Below are 19,622 nucleotides of genomic sequence, written 5' to 3'. Positions count from 1 at the left end.
CCAATCTATACATAAGGAGTTGAGCTTTGGGGCTCCACTAAACCTTCGAATTCTTCTTGTATCCAATCCTTACAATCCAAAATCCTTCGTAAAATCCTCAATGCTCCTTACTTTGTCACTAATAAAATCATACATAAAGGCCTTAATGTTCCCTGTGTAACCGATCTAGCCCGAACCAGACATCATTCGTTCCATTATAAATTCCCTAACCACCCAAACCCACTAGTTTCTAACCTTGCATCCTCTTCCATTCCCGACAATCCTCCGAGGCGCCTAAAAAGAAGATGGTCACGAGATCCTCTAGTGTACAAACGTCATTAGAGTGCTACCAATGTGTAGTTCTCTACACACCTGTTCCACTCCATTATAACTAAGATCAAATTTGCTGAATGTATTATATAGTATAGTATAGTAGTAAATTTCAATAAATATATTTGAAAAAATATTTTTTATATCATCCTCCCACCTAGTCCTTTATCCCACTTGCCCTCTTTTCCAACTAAAATTGGACTTAAAAAACCTTATTTAGCGATTTTCCCAGGCTCCATTTTTAAAAGTTTTGAAAACCATCTCATTCAGTCTAAAAATCATGACCTGATATTAGTGTTATGGAAGATACCAATTTTTGTAATTCATTCAATCTTTTCCATTTTTTTTTTTTTTTTTTGTCTTTCCTGAATTGTTGATACTTTGCCCATAATTGTTGTTCTAACCTCTTTGCCTTAGGTACTAGTCATTGATGGATTTGATTCCAAAGAGCATATCATTCAAGTTTGTTGTACAATAATCTATGAAATTATAATGATATTTAAAATTAGTGAATGATACCATTATTTTTTATTAAATTTTATTTCATAGAAAGCAAATTGTAGAAAAGCTAATTTAAATTGTAAATTAGTATTCCCCATACCTAGTTACAGTATGCAGAATGATGAATGGTACTATATCCTGAGAAAAAATATATAATGCAATAGACACCATGTAGGCCCTCTTCAAGCACTCATATTACAGTACACATGTATACTTTGATTTTTTATTTAAAAACCAAATTAACTAATCTAGTTTACAATATAAAAATAGAAGAAAAGAAATGAGAAGTGACCAGGTAAAAGACTTTCTCAGACAACAATTACGATAATATATAGGGAATAACAAAAGAAAACTATAATATAAAACAATTAATTTATTAACATCTGAATTCAAAATATTCCATATAAAATCATAGCGTAGATGTTAAAAATCACTAAAAATTAAACTTAAATCTTCTTCTTCTTCCTCTAACTCCTGTGTACCCTCAAGCATGGAGTCACACTCTCAGTCCATCTAGCCCACCGGTCCCTATCCCTGGCTAGTCTTATCATCTCCGGGATGGTACATTCTCTTGCTGCTCCAAGTTTGTAATGTACTCAAGAGTACATGCACCTGGGTCTGCCACGAAGCCGTCTTCCTTCCCGCCTAGCTTCAAAATACCACGTGTCCGTACCACTTCAGTTGTCACTCTTGCATTGTGTCTTACACTGACTTCACACCCAGATCCTCCAAAACCTTTCATTTCTGACACATTCTCTCCTGGTCTTACCAACTATTCTTCGGAGGAATCTCATTTCTGCTGACGTTATCCTTCCTACATCCAGTTTTCTGATCCATATAGGAGGACTGGGAAGAAAATGAATCTAAATATCCGTATTTTGGCATCTCCACTTACTTCTAGCTTGCCTATAAGAGTTTTAGAAATTTGATGGTACACTCCATTGGCCTTCTTCACTCGTTTTAGAACCTCCTGGTCTATTTTACCATCTTTACTTATTATGGTCCCTAGATACGTATAAGTATTTGTAAGTTCTAGGGGTTCACCATTACAAAAAATCCTAGGCTCTGGGTTTTCTCTATCGAAACACATAATTTTGCATTTGTTAGGGTTTATTTGTAAACCTCTTATCTTCAGTTCCTCATTCCATTCATTCAAGGATGTCTGAAGAGCCTCTTCAGAGTCAGCTATCAGTACAATATCATCTGCATATAGCATCGCTTGAGCCAGTACTGGAGTAAGGTTCCAAAACCCTACTAGTGCTCTTGGGCCTCTCCTTTTACACACCTTTCCATATCTCATCCATAAGGAAGACAAACAGTTAAACTTAAATCAACTAAATTAATTCAAACATGAATAAACAATACTTCATATAATAGATCTGATAGAGAAAACAACATTAACAAGTTTTAGATATTATCAAGCTTTACAATATGAATATTAGCACGAACATTGACACACCAAGATGAATAAATTCATCACAAATATGGATACAAATTCATAATGAAGACTAAAAAATAAACTCAACAAATAATGACGATATTGTTAAGTGTAGATTAATCATCAAAATGTTGGGAGAGCATATGGTCAACAAGAAAGAAAGATCCAATGAAGTATGATACTGTTTTAATAATTAAAAATTTCTATGTGTTACTTTCATAACTGCACCTCCATCTCCCCCAACAATTTTCTTCTGTTTTAGAACAAAGGAATTGATTCATATTTGCATCTAAAATATTTCATGAAATATTATAGCATAAAAGAAAAAAAATGGAAGATTAGTTGACCATATAATCTACTGAGGAAAGGTGTCTAAGTGGTAGTAAAAAAAAAAAAAAAAAAAGGGACACAAAATATAAAAAAAAAAATTATAAACTATAAATATTCAATTTTATCACAAAAACTGAGGTACATATAAATATTGACACACAAAGATAAATACATTAATCACAAATATAAACAGCCATATAGATATTACACATTGAGAGCCAAAGATAAATAATCCAAATGTTGGCAGCAATATTTATATCTTTGATGCCAATCTCCATAGGATAATTCTAATATGAACTTACCTCTACTTCCCAGTTTAACGCAATGTTCCAAAATTTTCCTGCAATATAAAACTCATATATCGACTTTATTTAAATAAAATTGAACTAAATGATGTATAAAAGTTAAATAAAATTACTTATCCATAATAGTGAGAATACTTTTTCCTAAGGTTACTCAAAGTAAAATTTATTTCATACAGAGCCCTAGTAGACACAATCACAGTAATAGCCTAACAGTCTGGGGAAAGATATAATTTCAACCCAATTTTTGATTACTTAATTGAAAACTATAGTTAAGTATTAAAACTGATGACTATGCTAACAATTGTTAGGTGAATAAAAAATGGTAGCGGTTTTAAAATGCTACAAAAAATTAATTTTTCCTCTATCTTTAAAACTATCTACAACACTAAAATCTTAATATAGCATAATTTAAAGTAGGGTAAATTTGCTAAAATTTGAACCCAAAAAGTATTTTTTTGCCTTCAATAGTTGTTTTTCAAAAAGCAACATTTTTTTTACAAATAATGACAAATCAATATTTTAAAAATTTATTTTGCAGTTTCCAGAAAATTTGCCAAATGAAATTTGAATTTTTTTTTTTTTATGCTACAGGAAATAGGTAAGTTTACTTTTGCCTTGAGTCGGTTTTCATCTTCTTGAATATTTTTTGGGCCAATATATGTTACAACCCTGTTGCATAGGGTGCATGTTGGTGAATATGCGATGTCTATTGGTGGAGGTGTTTTTGGAGCAGATCATGTCCTGTCACTAGGCCGTAGCAAGTCACCCTATCAGCTCTGCTAAGATCGCCGGAAATTAGCTCATCCTTATTCAGTAGGCTCTCCCACTTCTTACCTTCCACTTGAACTTTGTGTCTGGCACTTGTTCTGTCCTAATAATGAGAACTAAGAATAGATTTCACTGCTCTGTAAGAAAGTGATCGAAGGCTGGTTTGCCATACAAACGAGCTTAGCTAACTTGTCAGTTTGTTCATTGCCACATATACCAACATGGTCTATTGTAGAGCTATAGCCCTTCCTATTTTCTTCATAATAGTAGCCATGTTTCTACATTTTTCTTTAATGGGTGACTCTGCAACGGTGTTTATAATTTCTGTATTGAGGCTTCGTAGTCGCTGAAGATTATGGTGTTTTCATTACTGTAAATTGTGGCTTCCATCACAAGGTAAATAACCTGCATTTTTCCACCATAATTTTTACATTCTAGCTCCAATGAGAAGAACAGTTGAAGCTGCTTTAATTCACAAAATGTAGATCTCTCATTGTTTGGAAAAAATTATTGGTTCATAAAAAACTATAACATCGGTACTATTAGCCACAGAGGCCTATTAGCACCCAAATCAAAGCTAGTTGAATGTTCTATAGTTTAGTTGATAACATTTATCTTTGTAGGAGAGGGTGTTTCCATATTAACCAAAAGTAATTCACAAGATATTTATTTTTCATTATTTTGAAAAAGTGTTGCTTTTTGAAAAACTAGACCAGGAGAACTATTAGAAATATAGAAACTTCTGAAGGTCTTCCATTATGAACACATTTTAAAAAGATGGTATCCCAGGTAGATAGAAAGTCATTAATATGTCTCCTATCTCAACAATGTCTAACTTTTCAATATGGAATAAACCAAAGCATGTCTTTTTTACACTGTTTGAATTTTTGCTCCTGTTCGTAGAAGAAAAATTGGAAACCTAGCAAAACATATTCTGACCAGATATTTGGATCTAAGACAATATAGTGAGAGCGAAGTTCACATCAACATACTAATTTTGTTAATTTTAGGACTGCCAACAATAGAATTAATCCAGAAAGATTTTTACAAAGCTTAAATAACAATTTTTAAGGTAAAATGAATAAAAATCAATTCTAAAATTAGCAAAAAAAATTAGTAGATTAAATTTAAACCTGTTCTTAGGGGATTGTTTTTCATTTTTGTTGAAAAGATTAGTAGCGACTGTTAGTAGTTTTAAGATCTCTTGACCTAATTCAACAGCCGTCTTTCCATACTTATCTTCGATACAAGCAATATTCTGTATTATATATTCATATGCTTCTTCTTCTCGACCTGCAAATGGTTTGAATTATAATGGTACCGAAACTGGGTCAGGGAGCAGTCCTAATTATCAGCTTTTCTCTTCAGTAACAAACTAAACTGGTCTCAGGATACAATTAACTTCAGAAATTAATCCAAAAATAGTTTACTCCAAGACTAAAATTGAACCAGCATTGCAGCTTTGAGACTTAGTTACGACCTGGAGTAAATAAATCAAAGATGACAGTATGGCTGAAATCTTTACAAAGATTAAAGTGATAACAAATGAGGATAATAATTAACTAATAGAAATATCCTGATGTGAAAAAAATACTGTAAAATTGATTGGTAATAAATATTAAAAGTAATAAGTAAATTATTATTACAGGGTAAATAAATACAAAATATAAAAGGGAGCGATATAGAATAAGTAAAAAATAGAGTCGAAAAAAATATTCAGCAATATCATATATATTAACATTTATATTATTATTTTTATGATACTGCTAAATTGTTAATTATCAATATATAATAGTTTAAAAAGTTAAACTAAATTACTAAATGTTAATGACTTCAATTAAAGCATTATTCAATAATTACACAATAAAAAAAAATTTAAAAAGATTTATTTAAATTACCCATATTAGCACAGACACAAGCAAGCCTATCTCTGCAATCTAAATTCTTTTTATGATTTTTATGACAATGTTTCAAATATGTAGACAATGCTTTTTTAAATAAGTCATATGCATCAGAGAACTTTCTAGCTGCCAGTAGATCTGACCCTGAAAAAGTATCACAATACTTGTGAACAAAGAAATAAACATATATAAGAAAATATATATATTTTTTTAATACAACAAACCTTTCTCGAAGTTATCTTTTGCAGCATCAAATTCTGACTTGAGTGCTTCCATATTAACTTCTTTAGAACATTTACTGCATGCCTTTGAACCAAACAACAGCTGAGAAGAACAATATTGACATATTACACCGTCTGACACTGGACCCATTTTATTTTCACAGCTTTGGCAATCACAGACAAACTTGTACTGAGATAGGAGGAGTTCTTGCCTCTCTTCGTAACTCATTTTTTGAACCATTGGCCCTTTAAGGGAAATATAAAAAAACAATAAATAATAACTCAAGCTTGAATCTAAAAACAATAATATAACTAAATAACATACAACAAATATTTTTTATATCCACACATTATTATAACTTTTATGTAGAAAATAGTAACTTTAAAGTTATTCACAGAGGGACAAAAGTTCACCTATCTACAGTACATTATAGTACACAATTACTAATCATATCATTAATATAAGGAGGAAATGTTTGGAGATAAAAGACTGCCCATGGCCAGAGTGAAATTTGGTTGAAGAACTGTCAATGGAAGGTAACTTACCCAGATTCACAACTGAGTTTTGAATTTTTTTTCCTATCTTTAATAATTTTTTCACTTTATAATATTTTCAATATTTGTTATCTTCTAGTATAAATCCTTATTATTCCAATACTATATGTTACCTTCTTATACTATTATTTGTTATTATACATATGAATGATTGACCATATTTTTCAAAATATGAAGTCGGAAGTGCGGTCAAAAAAGAACAAGAAATAGTTTTTAGCCCTGATGAAGCTCTAAAAATTGGGGCAAATAAATAGTTGGTAACTATTTTTTGTTTTTTTTAACGCAGCCCCGAGCATCTCCTCCATATAATTTTTGTTATCTTCTTATTCTGGTTTTATTATTTTAAGATAGTTATCTAGTTTTAATACCAGATTTCAGCAAAAATAAAATAAAATATTTCACTTATTTGTGCTAGTTACTCAACTGAACACACCCATGACAATCCTCCTCATATTAAATCTCACATCATAATATTAATGTGTTTAATGGAGACTGATTAGGCTAAAATGATCCTAATTAAATATGATATAAAAAAAAAAAAACGAATAAAGTGAAATTTTTCTAAAAAATTGAAGCCATATGATTTACCCAATTCGTATGAAGTTTATTACTACAGGTTTATAACACATCTTTTTTTAGGAAATTTTTTAAAGAACCATGCAGGATATGTTTAATTAGAAAATATTACTTATAATGCAACATGGGGGACATGGATGGGGACCATCTTTTGGCGTGTGTTGGTCTGGTGGATGTTGAGCGAGATATGGACGAACTAAGTGGACGAATAAAATTGTATTGGGCTGCGAGAAGGAAAATGGCGTAATAGCCCACTTCCTGTGGTGTAGGGAAAAAAAAACAAAAAAAAAAACTTATAATTTGAATAGTTCTATGGTCAAAGGTAGATTGCTCAAACTAATCTTAGGCACACTACTAATAGACTCTTCATTCCTTATAAAAGGTAATTAAATTTAAAGTGCATCAATCTTAAGTACTATATTATATTAGTTATATTAATTCACATTAAATTAGTTCATTATAATTTAGCCTTAACTTTATATCATGTGCCTGTCTCTTTCATTATAAATTCCTGTCGAAGGCTACTAATTTCATTTACTGAGTTACTATACTTTCCCAAAGCTTTAGTCATACTTTCTTGTCTCTGTCAAATATCTTTTCAAGATCAATGAAAATGGTAAAAATTCCTAAACCTTTTTTTAACAAATATTCTCTATTTCCTTGTAGGAAACATCAAATCTCTGATACTAATTTATTCTCTAAACCCATACTGCTTTTTGTTATATTTCCTGAGTCAGACTCCAAATTCTTTTCAATAGAATCTTCCAAATCCCAGAATATACATATAAATGAAGGTAATGATGTATATCTATGAATTTGAGATAGTTTGAAATTTAGTTGTTTAAAAATGGCAACTGTCAAGGCTATTTCCGAATCTTCTAAATTATATAATAAAAAAAACTGAATAATTTTTTCTGCAGTCATCAATAACAAAGTACATTATTGTTAATGACTTGTTAATAAGCATATTATTTTAAATAAGCATACAAAATAAGAATAATAATATATTTAATCTGAATTATACACAATAATCTATCTTGAACTTTATTTTATAATCGTAACTGTGATATAAATAAGTCTAAAAAATTGATAGATATGAAAAAATAATCATTTCAATGTTTATAAAAACATAATTTATTCAAATACAGCCTATTTTACCATAACAGTTGTACACCTCATCTCCTTTTTTCAAATCTTTTGAGGCTCTGACAATGAGGAGAGATTCGAAAAAACTGAAAAAAAAAATAAGAAAGAATCAATTTTATTATATAGTGATAGTAAAACAATGGTGAAGTTTATTGATACCAACTTCAACTGCAAATTTGAAGTAACAGTTACTAATATGTAATCAGTCTGAATAAATTAAATCATTTAATTATTTATTTGGTTAATTGCTCTATCATATATCTTGGTATTACAAGAATATAATAGGTGAACACCAAGCAGGATTCAGGAGAGGAATGACCACGCTAGACTAGATCTTCGGCCTAAAACAGATACTCGAAAAATGATGAGAAATAGATCAGGATGTGCATGCATTATTTGTCGATTTCAAAGCAGCCTATCATTCTATAGAGAGAAACCATCTTTGGAAGATCATGACTGAGCTGGAATTCGCCAGGAAGAAGTAAGACTGACAAAAGCACGGTGTGCAAATGATCCTAAATGCAGAATCCTGATACAAGAAGAAGGATCTGAAGCATTTCAAGTCATAACAGATCTGAGACAAGGAAATGGACTCTCTCCAACACTGTCCAACTTAGCCCTAGATAAATTTATTTGAAATTTTTGAACATCACAAAAATGGTGCACGTCATCAGAATGAAACATAAAATCCTCACATATGCGGATGACATTGTGGTCCTAAGAAGTAACCAAGATGACATGAAAAAACTTGCAAAGACTCTAATAGCAGGACAGAGGAAATTGGCTAGGAAGTAAATGAAGACAAAATAAAGTATATGATTGTAAGCCAAAAAATCCACCCAAACGACATACATGGTCTGCGTGGATGGCAAATCGTTGTCAAAAGAAGACATTTTCACAAACATTGACTTCATAATAACATCAATAAATGATCAACGAACTGAGATAGCCAGCTTATCACAAGTGAAAAAAGAGCCTTCATTCTGTCAAGAATACTCCAATCCCAAAAAATTTCTAAAAATCTGAAACTAAGGGTGTACAATGTCATGATAAAACCAGCTGTGATATACAGCTGCGAGATGTGGGTTCTAACAAGTACCATAGAAGCAGAAGCGAGAGATTTGAAAGACCTCCATACAATTACATGAGCAATCTCAGATCAGAGTCTTAACACATGGAGGAGAAATAACAGTGAATTGCTTGCAGAGACTGGTCATTCAATAACTCATGATATGAAGGCAAGGAGGTTAAGATGGGCGGGACATGTGGCTCGAAGTAATCCATCAGGACCCTTTTACACAACAGTGAATGCCAGTATATTGACAAGAGACCACGTTGGAGGCCAAAAACCAGATGGATAGACAGAATAAAAAAAAATGCAAAATAGCTACAACTGGAAAGCAGTAGCCCAAGACAGAGAGAGGTGGAGAAGGCTAGTTTGGGCGGCCAAAGATCTACAAGGTCTGTAGAGCCAAACAAATATATATATTATATTTTATTACAATAGATATCATTTTGCCATTACACATTATTTTTATTTGAAAACTACATTTTTGTTAAAGGATAATTAATTTTGGAAATTAACTATTTATTTTATATCTCTCTTATCAGTTTAACCAGCTAACAAATTTTAGAATTCTGTATCATTCCAAAAAAAATTTTAAATTTTATTTTGTTTTTAAATATTTTAGAATTTTTTGATTCATATCAATAATATTTATATAGTTTAACTAAGAACAATTGCTTTTATGAAAACAGACATACAGCTCCATCAAATCTACGTGACATGCAACACAAAAACTATTGTAATTCCAATGTTGATAAAATCTTCACGGATCATGGGGATTGGTACCTAGATGATCCTATATCAGTGATAACAAATTCCATCCACTACTTTCGCTTATGTATGCACAAATATATTTAAAACTTCACATCTATGTTTCAAAACAGCTTGTCCAATTTGACCCAAATTTGGAATAAATAATTGCTTTCCACAAGAAGATACTTTATATTTATAATAACTGATTTTTTTATGGAATCAATGGAGTTTTATTAGAGATTTTATAATAAATTAATGATGAGAACGTTGTTTACTACGGATAATATATATGAGAAGATGGTCCTGAGGCTGATCAATAAAGAACACAAATAAGTAATCCTCCATGTTATATATTCTTTTATATTTTTTAAAATTATTTGTCATCACCCTTTTCAATGTTTCTTTCTTAAATTTCTTATTTTTACACATCCAAGTAAATTTAACATATTCTTGACCTTCCCGTAACTTCGTCATATTTTCCAATAAACTTTTTTAACTCAAAATGCACCCACCACTTTACTTAGACTTTACATTTCTTCCAAGCAAGTTTGTTTTTTATGTTTTATTATTTCCTATTTCTTTCATTAATTTATTTTTAATAATTTTCATTTTGAACATATCTTTACTAACTAGAATGTCATATGTATTTCATTATTTATTCTTTCCTCTTAATTAATTTTAATACTACTCTTCTCATACAGCCTTTATCTTCTTATAATACTTATACTATTCATGTCTGTCAACACTATTTATGTAACCATAATGACAGTTATTTTCTAATCATTCTATATATTCTTTTATTCATTGGTTGTTATCTTTTATTTTTGTTCTTAGCCTTGATGAAGGCTAGAAATTCCAGCCGAAATGTTGCATTAATACATAAGTTTTTACTTATTTGTGTTCTTCACTGAGTGCAACCAAACCATTTTCTACTCATACTTAATAAATTAAATTTTGTTATGTGTTTCTTAAGGCGGAAAATGCTTGTTATTTTTCAATTTCGAAACTGCTTAGCTCGCTCCTTCTATTGAAAAACTTAAAAATTAGAAGTTACAAAACTATTATCCTGCCCACTGTTCTTTATGGATGCAAGACATGGACTCTTACACTAAAGGATGAACAGCACCTTAAGGTTTCTGAAAATAAACCTTGAAAATAAATAGACTGAAAAAGGATGAATTAACAAGAGAATTTAGACGACAACACAATACTGAATTAAGGGACCTACACCTGGTAAATATAATTGAAGTTATAGCATTGCGGCGTATGAGATGGGCGTGTAAGGTTGTCCAGGGCTTAGTAATGAGTGGATCCCTAAAATGTTAATAAACACTGAACAGACAGGTAAACAGCCGAGGAGTAGACCGAAATGTAGATCAGAGGATTGTGTTAAAAATAATTTAGTGGAAGCATTTAAAGGGAAAGGGTTTAGAGGAGCATCACTGGAAGGATGTACGTAGAGAGCGATTTGTGGTATCGGCAGCGAACCTTCGTGTTCGTGAGGCCTTTATTTTTATTATGTGCTTCTTCATGAATATGACCAACATGAATTGATTCAATATGAATTAAGTTATTTCCATACTTTCTAACACTTAAGGAATTATGTTCTATAGTTAAATTTCATCAAAAGTTATAAAATTTAAATTACTTTCAATTTTTACAAGTGTGCTACAAAAAATTCAAAGATAAATTTTCATGAAAACATTTATTTCACTTACTATTCATATATTTTTGAAACATTTTATTTCTTATACAACTACACGAATAAAAAAAATCTGAGAAAAAGTTTTTTAATTTATTTTATTATAATGTATATAATTATGATTTATATATAATTATTTTAAAAAATAATTATATTTAAATACACAATATCTCAAAGTCAATTTTAAGTAAACACAACATGACAAAATGTTATAACAGTTAAAATAAAATAGAGCAAATTGAGAGAGAAAAAAAAAAAGATACTTGCCTATTTACAATGCTTGGGTCACAGGAATGATTCATCATACTGGCAGAGGGATAAATTGCAGTGGCAACACGGACTTGATTTTCAATTAACAAACTGGAAACTGAATCAGATTTTGTTTCAATGTCTGTTATAGCATGGCCATTACAGATTAACTGAGCGATGTGCAACAGAAGTTTCCCTCCAAAATTCAACAACCTTTCTCTTCTTTGCAGACCTTCAAACAACTTAGTATATTCTTCGAAATACACAATCAATAAAGTAGCTGTCTGTAAGAATAACAGAAATCAGTAAGTATAAAAAAACAGAATAAAATATAAAGAAGAAACTAAAAACATTAACAGATAATTCGCTTATTCCCTTACACATATTAATAGGTGGTGGACACAAGTCATCTTCGCACTGCAGTATGCCCAGAGCTGCCCATACATTTGTGATTAGGGCAACGGGAGTCACCCAGCTGACAATGGCATGTCCAGAGACCTCCAGCAAACTCGACAATAAGACTTTCATACATTCGAGGGCTTTATTTTTTATCACTAAATGTTTAAGTTATTATCATTATGAGGGATAGAACTGTTTCAAATAACAGTATTGTGCCATATTAATTAGAAGTAAATAAATAGCACTTAACTCATTCTGTGTAATAAAATTACAAATTCTCATCCAAAAAATGTCTAGTTTTTTCATGTTCAGAAATACTTTGGCATGTAATAAAAAAAAAAAAATGTGTTTTATATGAGCCTTGTCAGTAATTAGCCAGTGTATGATAGATTTTAAAACACACGGGATACACAAACCAATTTCACAATCCGAGCAGTAGTATATCGTTTTCTTCCTCACTTTTTCATTTTTTGAAAAACAATTTTTTGAAGCACTAAACTCTGGTGTGAAGGATTGTGTGATCAGTTCCAAAGCTGGCATACTGAATTCAAAACTTAACCAGGTCTTCATTTTCAGTTAAAATAATTTAGAAAACAGAGGAAGCAAAGATCCATTGTCTTAGATATATTTGGTAGACTAAACAGTTTGAATGCCTTACCCTGCTCGTGTGTAGTACGAGATAAGCTATGGTACTTGACGCTCAGCCTGTGACTGTCACAGAGTAAACCGTTGGATACTAGACACTATGCCCGTGACCGTTACAGTATAAACTGTCAATGGGTTAAACAACTGTAGGTGTGGCTGTTATGATGGGAGATGTAAATAACAAAGGCTTAATTAGAATTAACCTAATAGATTAGAGTTAGTTATCGATTATTATTCAATAGCTTATAGCACTTTATATATCTTCACCACACTCTCTTTTTATCTATTTATGAGAAAATTTAAATGTTTATATAATTTATAAATGTATAATGAGTACATTTGTAATCAATATATTATTTCTATAATGTATGAATAACAAAATTAATAATTTAATGACAATAAAAAAACCAAGCAAAAAGTTCAAGAAAATTTAATTTAATTCAAGACATAGGAAGATAGAAGTACGGATTTGTTTACAGGTAGCTAGCTGACTCAGCCTAGAAAGATGATGTCCAAATCAAACCTCAGAAGTTAGTTAGGTTGTATCACATCCATAATTATTTGATAATAACCCTATTTTATTAAAAACCTGGTGCAGTACAGGCACTACACAACTTTCTCTTACCACCCTGTTTTTAGTTTAAATTAATCCTTGCACGTTTCAAAATTGTTTACTATTCATATATACTATTTTACTATTCATATATACTTTTTTCCTATTCATATACACTTTTTTACTATTCATTGGAGTAATATTTCCCCTTACTAATATATTCATTTACATCTTAACTACCATCCCTACTTAATTTAAGTTTCATACAACTTTTCAATTCAGAGCCAGACATATGCAAGACTTGGTTTTTTGGAGTCAGGGGCCTTAAACATTTTAATATTTTGACTTCAGGAATCTCAAAATGTGTATTTCTGTTGAAAACTCAGATTCAAAATGTTTCACAATCACAATATATCCCCTTGCAGATGGGCAAAAATTAGTTATAGCTGAACATAATAACTAAAATTGTCATGGATACAACCCTTATTCAACCATTAATAAATAAATATCTTATCCATGACAATTTTAGCTATTAGTTTTATCTATAGCTAATTTTTACCCAACACTGTCCTCTTGCTATATATTTCATTTAAGTAAAAGTAAAAAATGGTCATACTCATTTTTATCTTACATCCCAACTTCATTATTTCTAATTCAAAACATATTAACTTAACCGATATTAATAATTTTTATAGTAATTAGATAAACTCACTACTGCATAGTTGAATACATCTGAAGCACTGCTTTCTTCTAGATGAGACATAAGACCTGAAACTTCCTTATACTTCTCTTTATTCTCATCGAGCATTCCCAATAGAGCAACCCTTAAAGCCAGGTGAACAATTCCAATGCTATAACAAACTTCAAGACCTCCACATTCCCATTTGTGGAAAGTTTCTTGAGCTGAATCTCTACATGTTTCATTACAGAAACAAGCTAGAGGACAATTTTCGCACCTAAAATAAAACCAAAAATGAAGTTCATATAGGGTGTTGCAAGAGTAAATTTCAGTGATTAGGAAAGCAATAGTTAATCAAAAGTGTAGTTCAGAGCCACCAATCTCACATTTCTTTTTCAGTTCATTGTCAAGATATAATCTTTTAAAGGGTTTTCCAAGAAATCCATATTCTTTTCTAAGGCTACCACAGATGGCAGGAATAGTGGGTTTGTTCACGCTCTTTTTTTTTTTCTCCAAAGGATGGCTTTTTTTTCGGTATTTTCAATAAGATATAGACACTCAACTACCAGTATCAAGCAAAGCAAACACTATTGGATGAGACAATTAATAAAGCATGGAGGGTAGTAATCTGATTTTAATAATTATACGAAATATACACCTAGGTTTTGATGCAGTCCTTGGAGCTTAATAGGAAATAAATTTTTGGAAGGCATTTTGTATCATAGATCCATTTTAAATAAATTGGTTTAGAAAAAAAACTAAGGCAGAGAACAGAATTAACTAGAAAACTATTTACTCAGTACTATTCATTCACCACCTATCTTTGAGGAGAAATAAGAGTAAACAAAAATTGTTACAAAACTTTTTGTGGATAATTTTCTGTAATCAGCAGATATTAAATAATCATGCTATTTGGAACTTGATCTTTTTTTTTTTTAACTTGGCTTTGTTACAATAAAAAATTAAAAGCAGTTACAAAAAATACCAAGCTAAATGGATATTGATTTAAGTAAAATAGTCATAAAAAATATGGATGATTTAATATGTAATTTCCAAATCAATAACATCTATTACATCATCATTGTTTTTGTGACATCAAAATCAAAGATCTTAAAGTTGTTTACAAAGAGTTTAAATTCCTTAGAATAATTGTAAATAATTTCATGAGGAGAAGATGGTTGGGGGTAATAAAACACAACTAAGGAGAAACTTATTTATTAGTGCCAACTTTTCGGTTAGAATTTCAAACCTTCATCAGGGCTAATAACAAAAAAAAAAAAATAGAAGGCTATAAAGAATTATTAGAAAATAACTAATATTATGGATGCATATAAAGTGTTGAAAGACATGAATATTTTAAGTATTATAAAAAGATAAAGGCTTTATGAGAAAAATAACATTAAAATTAAGTAAGAGGAAAGAACAACTAATAAAAATAATAAAACTTATACGTATCCAAAAGTTAGTTATTTTCTTATCATTCTGTATATCCTTGTATTCTCTGGTTGTTATCTTGTTTTTTGTTTTTGTTCTTAGCCCTGATGAATGCTTGAAATTCTGGCTGAAATGTTGGCACTATTGCAACTTATTTGTGCTCTTCACTTATCGCACCCTCAACCATCTTCTCATTATATAAATCCACAGTCAACAATTAACTCATCATCATTGTAAATAATTTTCTTAATTATAAGAGAGATGGCATAATATCAAAATATTTCTAGATATAATAGAAAATAATAGTCATATTTACATTAATATATGCAAACAATAATCAAAAGAAAGAAGACTCACGGGACAGGAACACAAACAGCCTTGCAGCAATAACTGCAGTATTTATCAGACAATTCTGGAAGTACCACAAAAGCGAATGGCCTTTCCACAAATAGAACATCGCCAACTTTAATATCATCATTAGCAGTAACATACCTTCCTTTAACTGCACTTCTCCTAAAGTGTATATCAATAATTTTCAATATAAAAAATCAGTTACTAATATACAATGTAATTAAACTGAAGAATAAACCTAAGACAAAATACTAAACCAAGAAAAATATGAAACTGATAAGCCTTAAATAACAATCTGAGCTTACACTAAATTAACAGTTTTTGAAGCACTTCCAAAATCAGCATTTTCAACAAAATTCAAATTTGGTCCCTTCATGGCATTAGAATCATCCTCAGGAGATGATAATTTTTGATTTCCATTATAATTAGCAGGTATTTTTTTCAACAGCGACTTTATTTCGGTCACTACTTTTTGTGACTCTGGAAAAAAGATAAATCAGAATATTATTAGAAATTCTAAGATAAAACTTTAAAAGCACATTAAAGTGACTAACTTCTCTCTAAATGTTCACAGAGGTTTTTGCTAACAGAAATAGCTTCTTCGAAAGATTCGTTTGCTTCAGAGTATTTAGTGAGAGCCATTAGAGCTTGACCCTTTCGAGCAAGTAATTTTATTTTCCTTAAATCAGACTCATTTCTCATTATCCCTCTATCAATATCCTTAATACATTCCTACAGTAAATAAATAAAGACCTTTAAGCAGCCATGTAATGGGGAATAAAAATATAATATTAAATAAAATATGGTTCAGACCTTCTTTCTGTAATAAAGTAGCACGATGGGCAGTAACTATAGTTTATTTATTCACAATAAATATTCAGTAACAGAGGAAAAATAACCTAGGAACAATTTCAAGCCAAGGCAGTATGATGATAGTTAATATATTTTACATAAATATATCTTTTTTTTTTTTTTTTCTGGCCAAGCCTCCCATTGGAGTCCTATATTGCTTAACCATGGTTGGGGGTCAAAGTTTTTCATTTTGTAGGACTGCCACTCAATGAAAAAAATCGATGCCCCAGGCCGGCACTGCCAATAGACATCAAATTGGTAAGACGATGTCTTAACCACTGAGCTACGGGCGGCCCCAATAATATATCTTTAAATGATTAAATTAAAAAACTTAAGGGGCTATTTCATGCATAGATTGACATAGTTAAGTGATTTGGAACAAAGATCCTAGAGGCAAGAACCCATGGTGGAATCTTAACACTTGGAAGCATTATTGGGAATTATTAAGTGGTCCCTCAAAAATTTAAGGAGGCCATTTAAATACATTGTTTATGTACAATTATCTAAGGGAATAAGGTATAATAAGGTCAAAATAACATTTAAGATCTTCTTTGATCCAACCCAAATGTAAAATAGAAAATTGTTTTTTTCTAACAAAAACGATAGAAAATTGTTTCTGTCAAATAAGAAAGGGTAGGTTTTATGCAAAGAATTATAAAGACCAAAAATATTACAGAAAGCATTAAAATTATGAATTCAGGAAGTGAAATGAATAAATAATATTTAGAGGAAAATAGATTGGAGCCATATACTTTTGCTAAAGGAATCATTTTGATGGGAAAGTAGGTATATAAATTAGTTGATGCTATTTGGTTATTAAAAATAGTGATTACACGAACAAAGATAAGAATATATGAAAGTTTTTTTTTTATTAATCCAGATATTAGCAAAGGGAGTATTGCTGCAGAGAGCAGGATAAAGCTGTTTTTAAATGATTATAGTAGTTTGGTTAAATGTAGTGGATGAATACCCATGAAGAAATAACTATTTTGCGTTAATTATGCCTAGTGTTTATTTCACAGAAGCCAAGGAAGAATAATCGAAAATAAATTTTATGAAGCAATTAATCAATAGTTTAAATATTATAAAGTACTATTTAATTTATTAGTGTAAATTTTAAAAAGTATATATTTATTATTTCATTTTGTATGTTTTTAAAATGATAAATAGTTTTATTGCAGTCATTTATTTTGTTTCTGATTTTCATGAACATTTATAAAAAAATTTCTTTCTACTACAGTAAGCAAGGCGAATTAGCATAAACGAACAGATTTAAAGGAAACTCTATGAGGAAAAAACATTTTTAAAAAAAGTTATATAAACTTATTTATATTATTTGGATATGTTTTAACTTAATTTTTATAACACATGTAATTACCGAGTAATGTTTCATTTCCATTAATACAAAGGATCTGTTACCATATGCTGATCGTAATTCATCAGAATCCTTTGGAGCATAAAATAGAGATCTATTGTAACAAAGCAGTGCTGTTACTTTATCATTAGATTTAATGTGGGCATTGCCTTTCAACCTGAACCTTTCAGCAACTGATGACTTCTTTGTAGCTATGGGTCTTTGAAGACAAACTCGGAGCCACTGTTTCAACCCATCACTAATAATGAAATAATAAGAATAATAAGAGCAATATAACTAAACAATTAACATCCTTAAATATATTATGATACTTACTACACAAAGTCTGTATCATAACAAATTTGAACTTTTTCCCTTAAAGATTGTGCCTTTTCAACATCATTTATAATCCCAATTTCTTCAGCATTCAAAGATATATAATTTAAGAAATTTTGCCAATCATTTAGAGAATCTGATTCATCATTATTTTCCATTATACAATTTTATTGGGTTTTATTAGTATAAAACCCAAAATGTTTTATTTTTATTCACTATTAAAATAATAGTGATAAAACAGGAATTCAACACTATACACAATTTAATTTAGTGTACACTGTTGTTGTAGTTATGTGAACCAAACATTAACCTTCCACCATTATACATTGTATTTACAATGAGGTTGTTGGAAATCACTAAACTTTTTATGAAGTTATACAGTGCAACCAAAATAAGTTTGCCTGTAGAGGAGGGAACTCGTGCAACCCCCCACCCTTGCTCCTTCTCCCATTAACACGAAAACAAACCCCTCCTACCGGGAACAACCCAAGAACTTGGTAACGCCCAACCAGTTTGGAATTAGATACTTTTTTTTTTTTTTTTCTGACCTCCTAGAAAAATTAAAACAATAAATTAAATATATACAAAGAAATAAGTGTATATATACAGGTAAGTAAGATCTTGGATTGCCATTGTGGCATTATAAGATAAGCTGCCGGATCCGCTGAAGGCGGTGTCATCGATGATGGCATGAGTCTGCCGTGAGCGTACTAAGAATAGGGAGGGGCTGATAGATACTTTTTTTATTTTCTAAACCTCTTTATTTATATATATTTACAAATACAGATATATAATATAATATAATACATGATATATACAAATTACATATTTACTTTGTTTGCCGTATGGCAGTATAAGATGATAGATACTTGGAACTCATTTATCCCTTTATTCTTGGTCTCTTAAGTTACGAATACGGGAGGTAACTAGTTTCTTTTACTAGGTTCTCCTTTATCGTTGACTGGGAATGTTTCTTATTGATTCTTGTTTTACTTTGTAGACAAATATATCGACAGCACTGTTCTGACATGCTATTTAAGAACGCATTATCATCTAAAAAGTCATTTTTAAGATTTCATAATCATTGTGTTCAGAAAACAACTACCTCTTTTTAAGTTTAAATTTATTGTGAAACAGTTAGTGGAACAATTTTCTTAATTTTACTGTTTTAAAATGCAGTATATTTGGTTCTAGAATGA

General features: G+C 30.4%; 1 protein-coding gene across 2 annotated transcripts; it reads right to left on the bottom strand.

The window, feature by feature from the left end:
- Positions 1–1,168: 1,168 nt before the first annotated feature.
- Positions 1,169–18,746, bottom strand: LOC106692891 (SET and MYND domain-containing protein 4). Of its 2 annotated transcripts, XM_014439125.2 has the most exons (12): positions 18,424–18,746; positions 18,112–18,346; positions 16,436–16,613; positions 16,187–16,361; positions 15,888–16,043; positions 14,130–14,373; positions 11,839–12,104; positions 8,063–8,136; positions 5,777–6,019; positions 5,550–5,696; positions 4,785–4,944; positions 1,169–2,918 (listed from the first exon to the last, which is right to left on the bottom strand). In XM_014439125.2, the coding sequence occupies exons 1-12, from the start codon at positions 18,579–18,581 to the stop codon at positions 2,783–2,785; spliced, it is 2,172 nt and encodes a 723-aa protein (XP_014294611.1). In that variant the 5' UTR covers positions 18,582–18,746; the 3' UTR covers positions 1,169–2,782. The 2 variants fall into 2 exon arrangements, with proteins under 2 accessions (XP_014294611.1, XP_014294612.1); XM_014439126.2 differs by lacking the exon at positions 4,785–4,944.
- Between the last annotated feature and the right edge of the window lie 876 nt (positions 18,747–19,622).

This window comes from Halyomorpha halys, unplaced genomic scaffold (genome assembly GCF_000696795.3).
Source record: "Halyomorpha halys isolate HHAL.00 unplaced genomic scaffold, Hhal_1.1 Scaffold75.1, whole genome shotgun sequence".
Lineage (NCBI taxonomy): Eukaryota > Metazoa > Arthropoda > Insecta > Hemiptera > Pentatomidae > Halyomorpha > Halyomorpha halys.
This window is presented reverse-complemented; position numbering and strand designations above follow the sequence as displayed.

Bases quoted from the DNA above. Each gene is read 5' to 3' on its own strand.
- LOC106692891 (XM_014439125.2), bottom strand. From the start codon at position 18,581: ATGGAAAATAATGATGAATCAGATTCTCTAAATGATTGGCAAAATTTC. The intron at 8,137-11,838 runs GCAAGTATCTTT...TTTTTTTTTCAG, and splicing joins GACCCAAGCATTGTAAATAG to TTTTTTCGAATCTCTCCTCA. The intron at 5,697-5,776 runs GTTTGTTGTATT...ATACTTTTTCAG, and splicing joins AAAAGATAACTTCGAGAAAG to GGTCAGATCTACTGGCAGCT.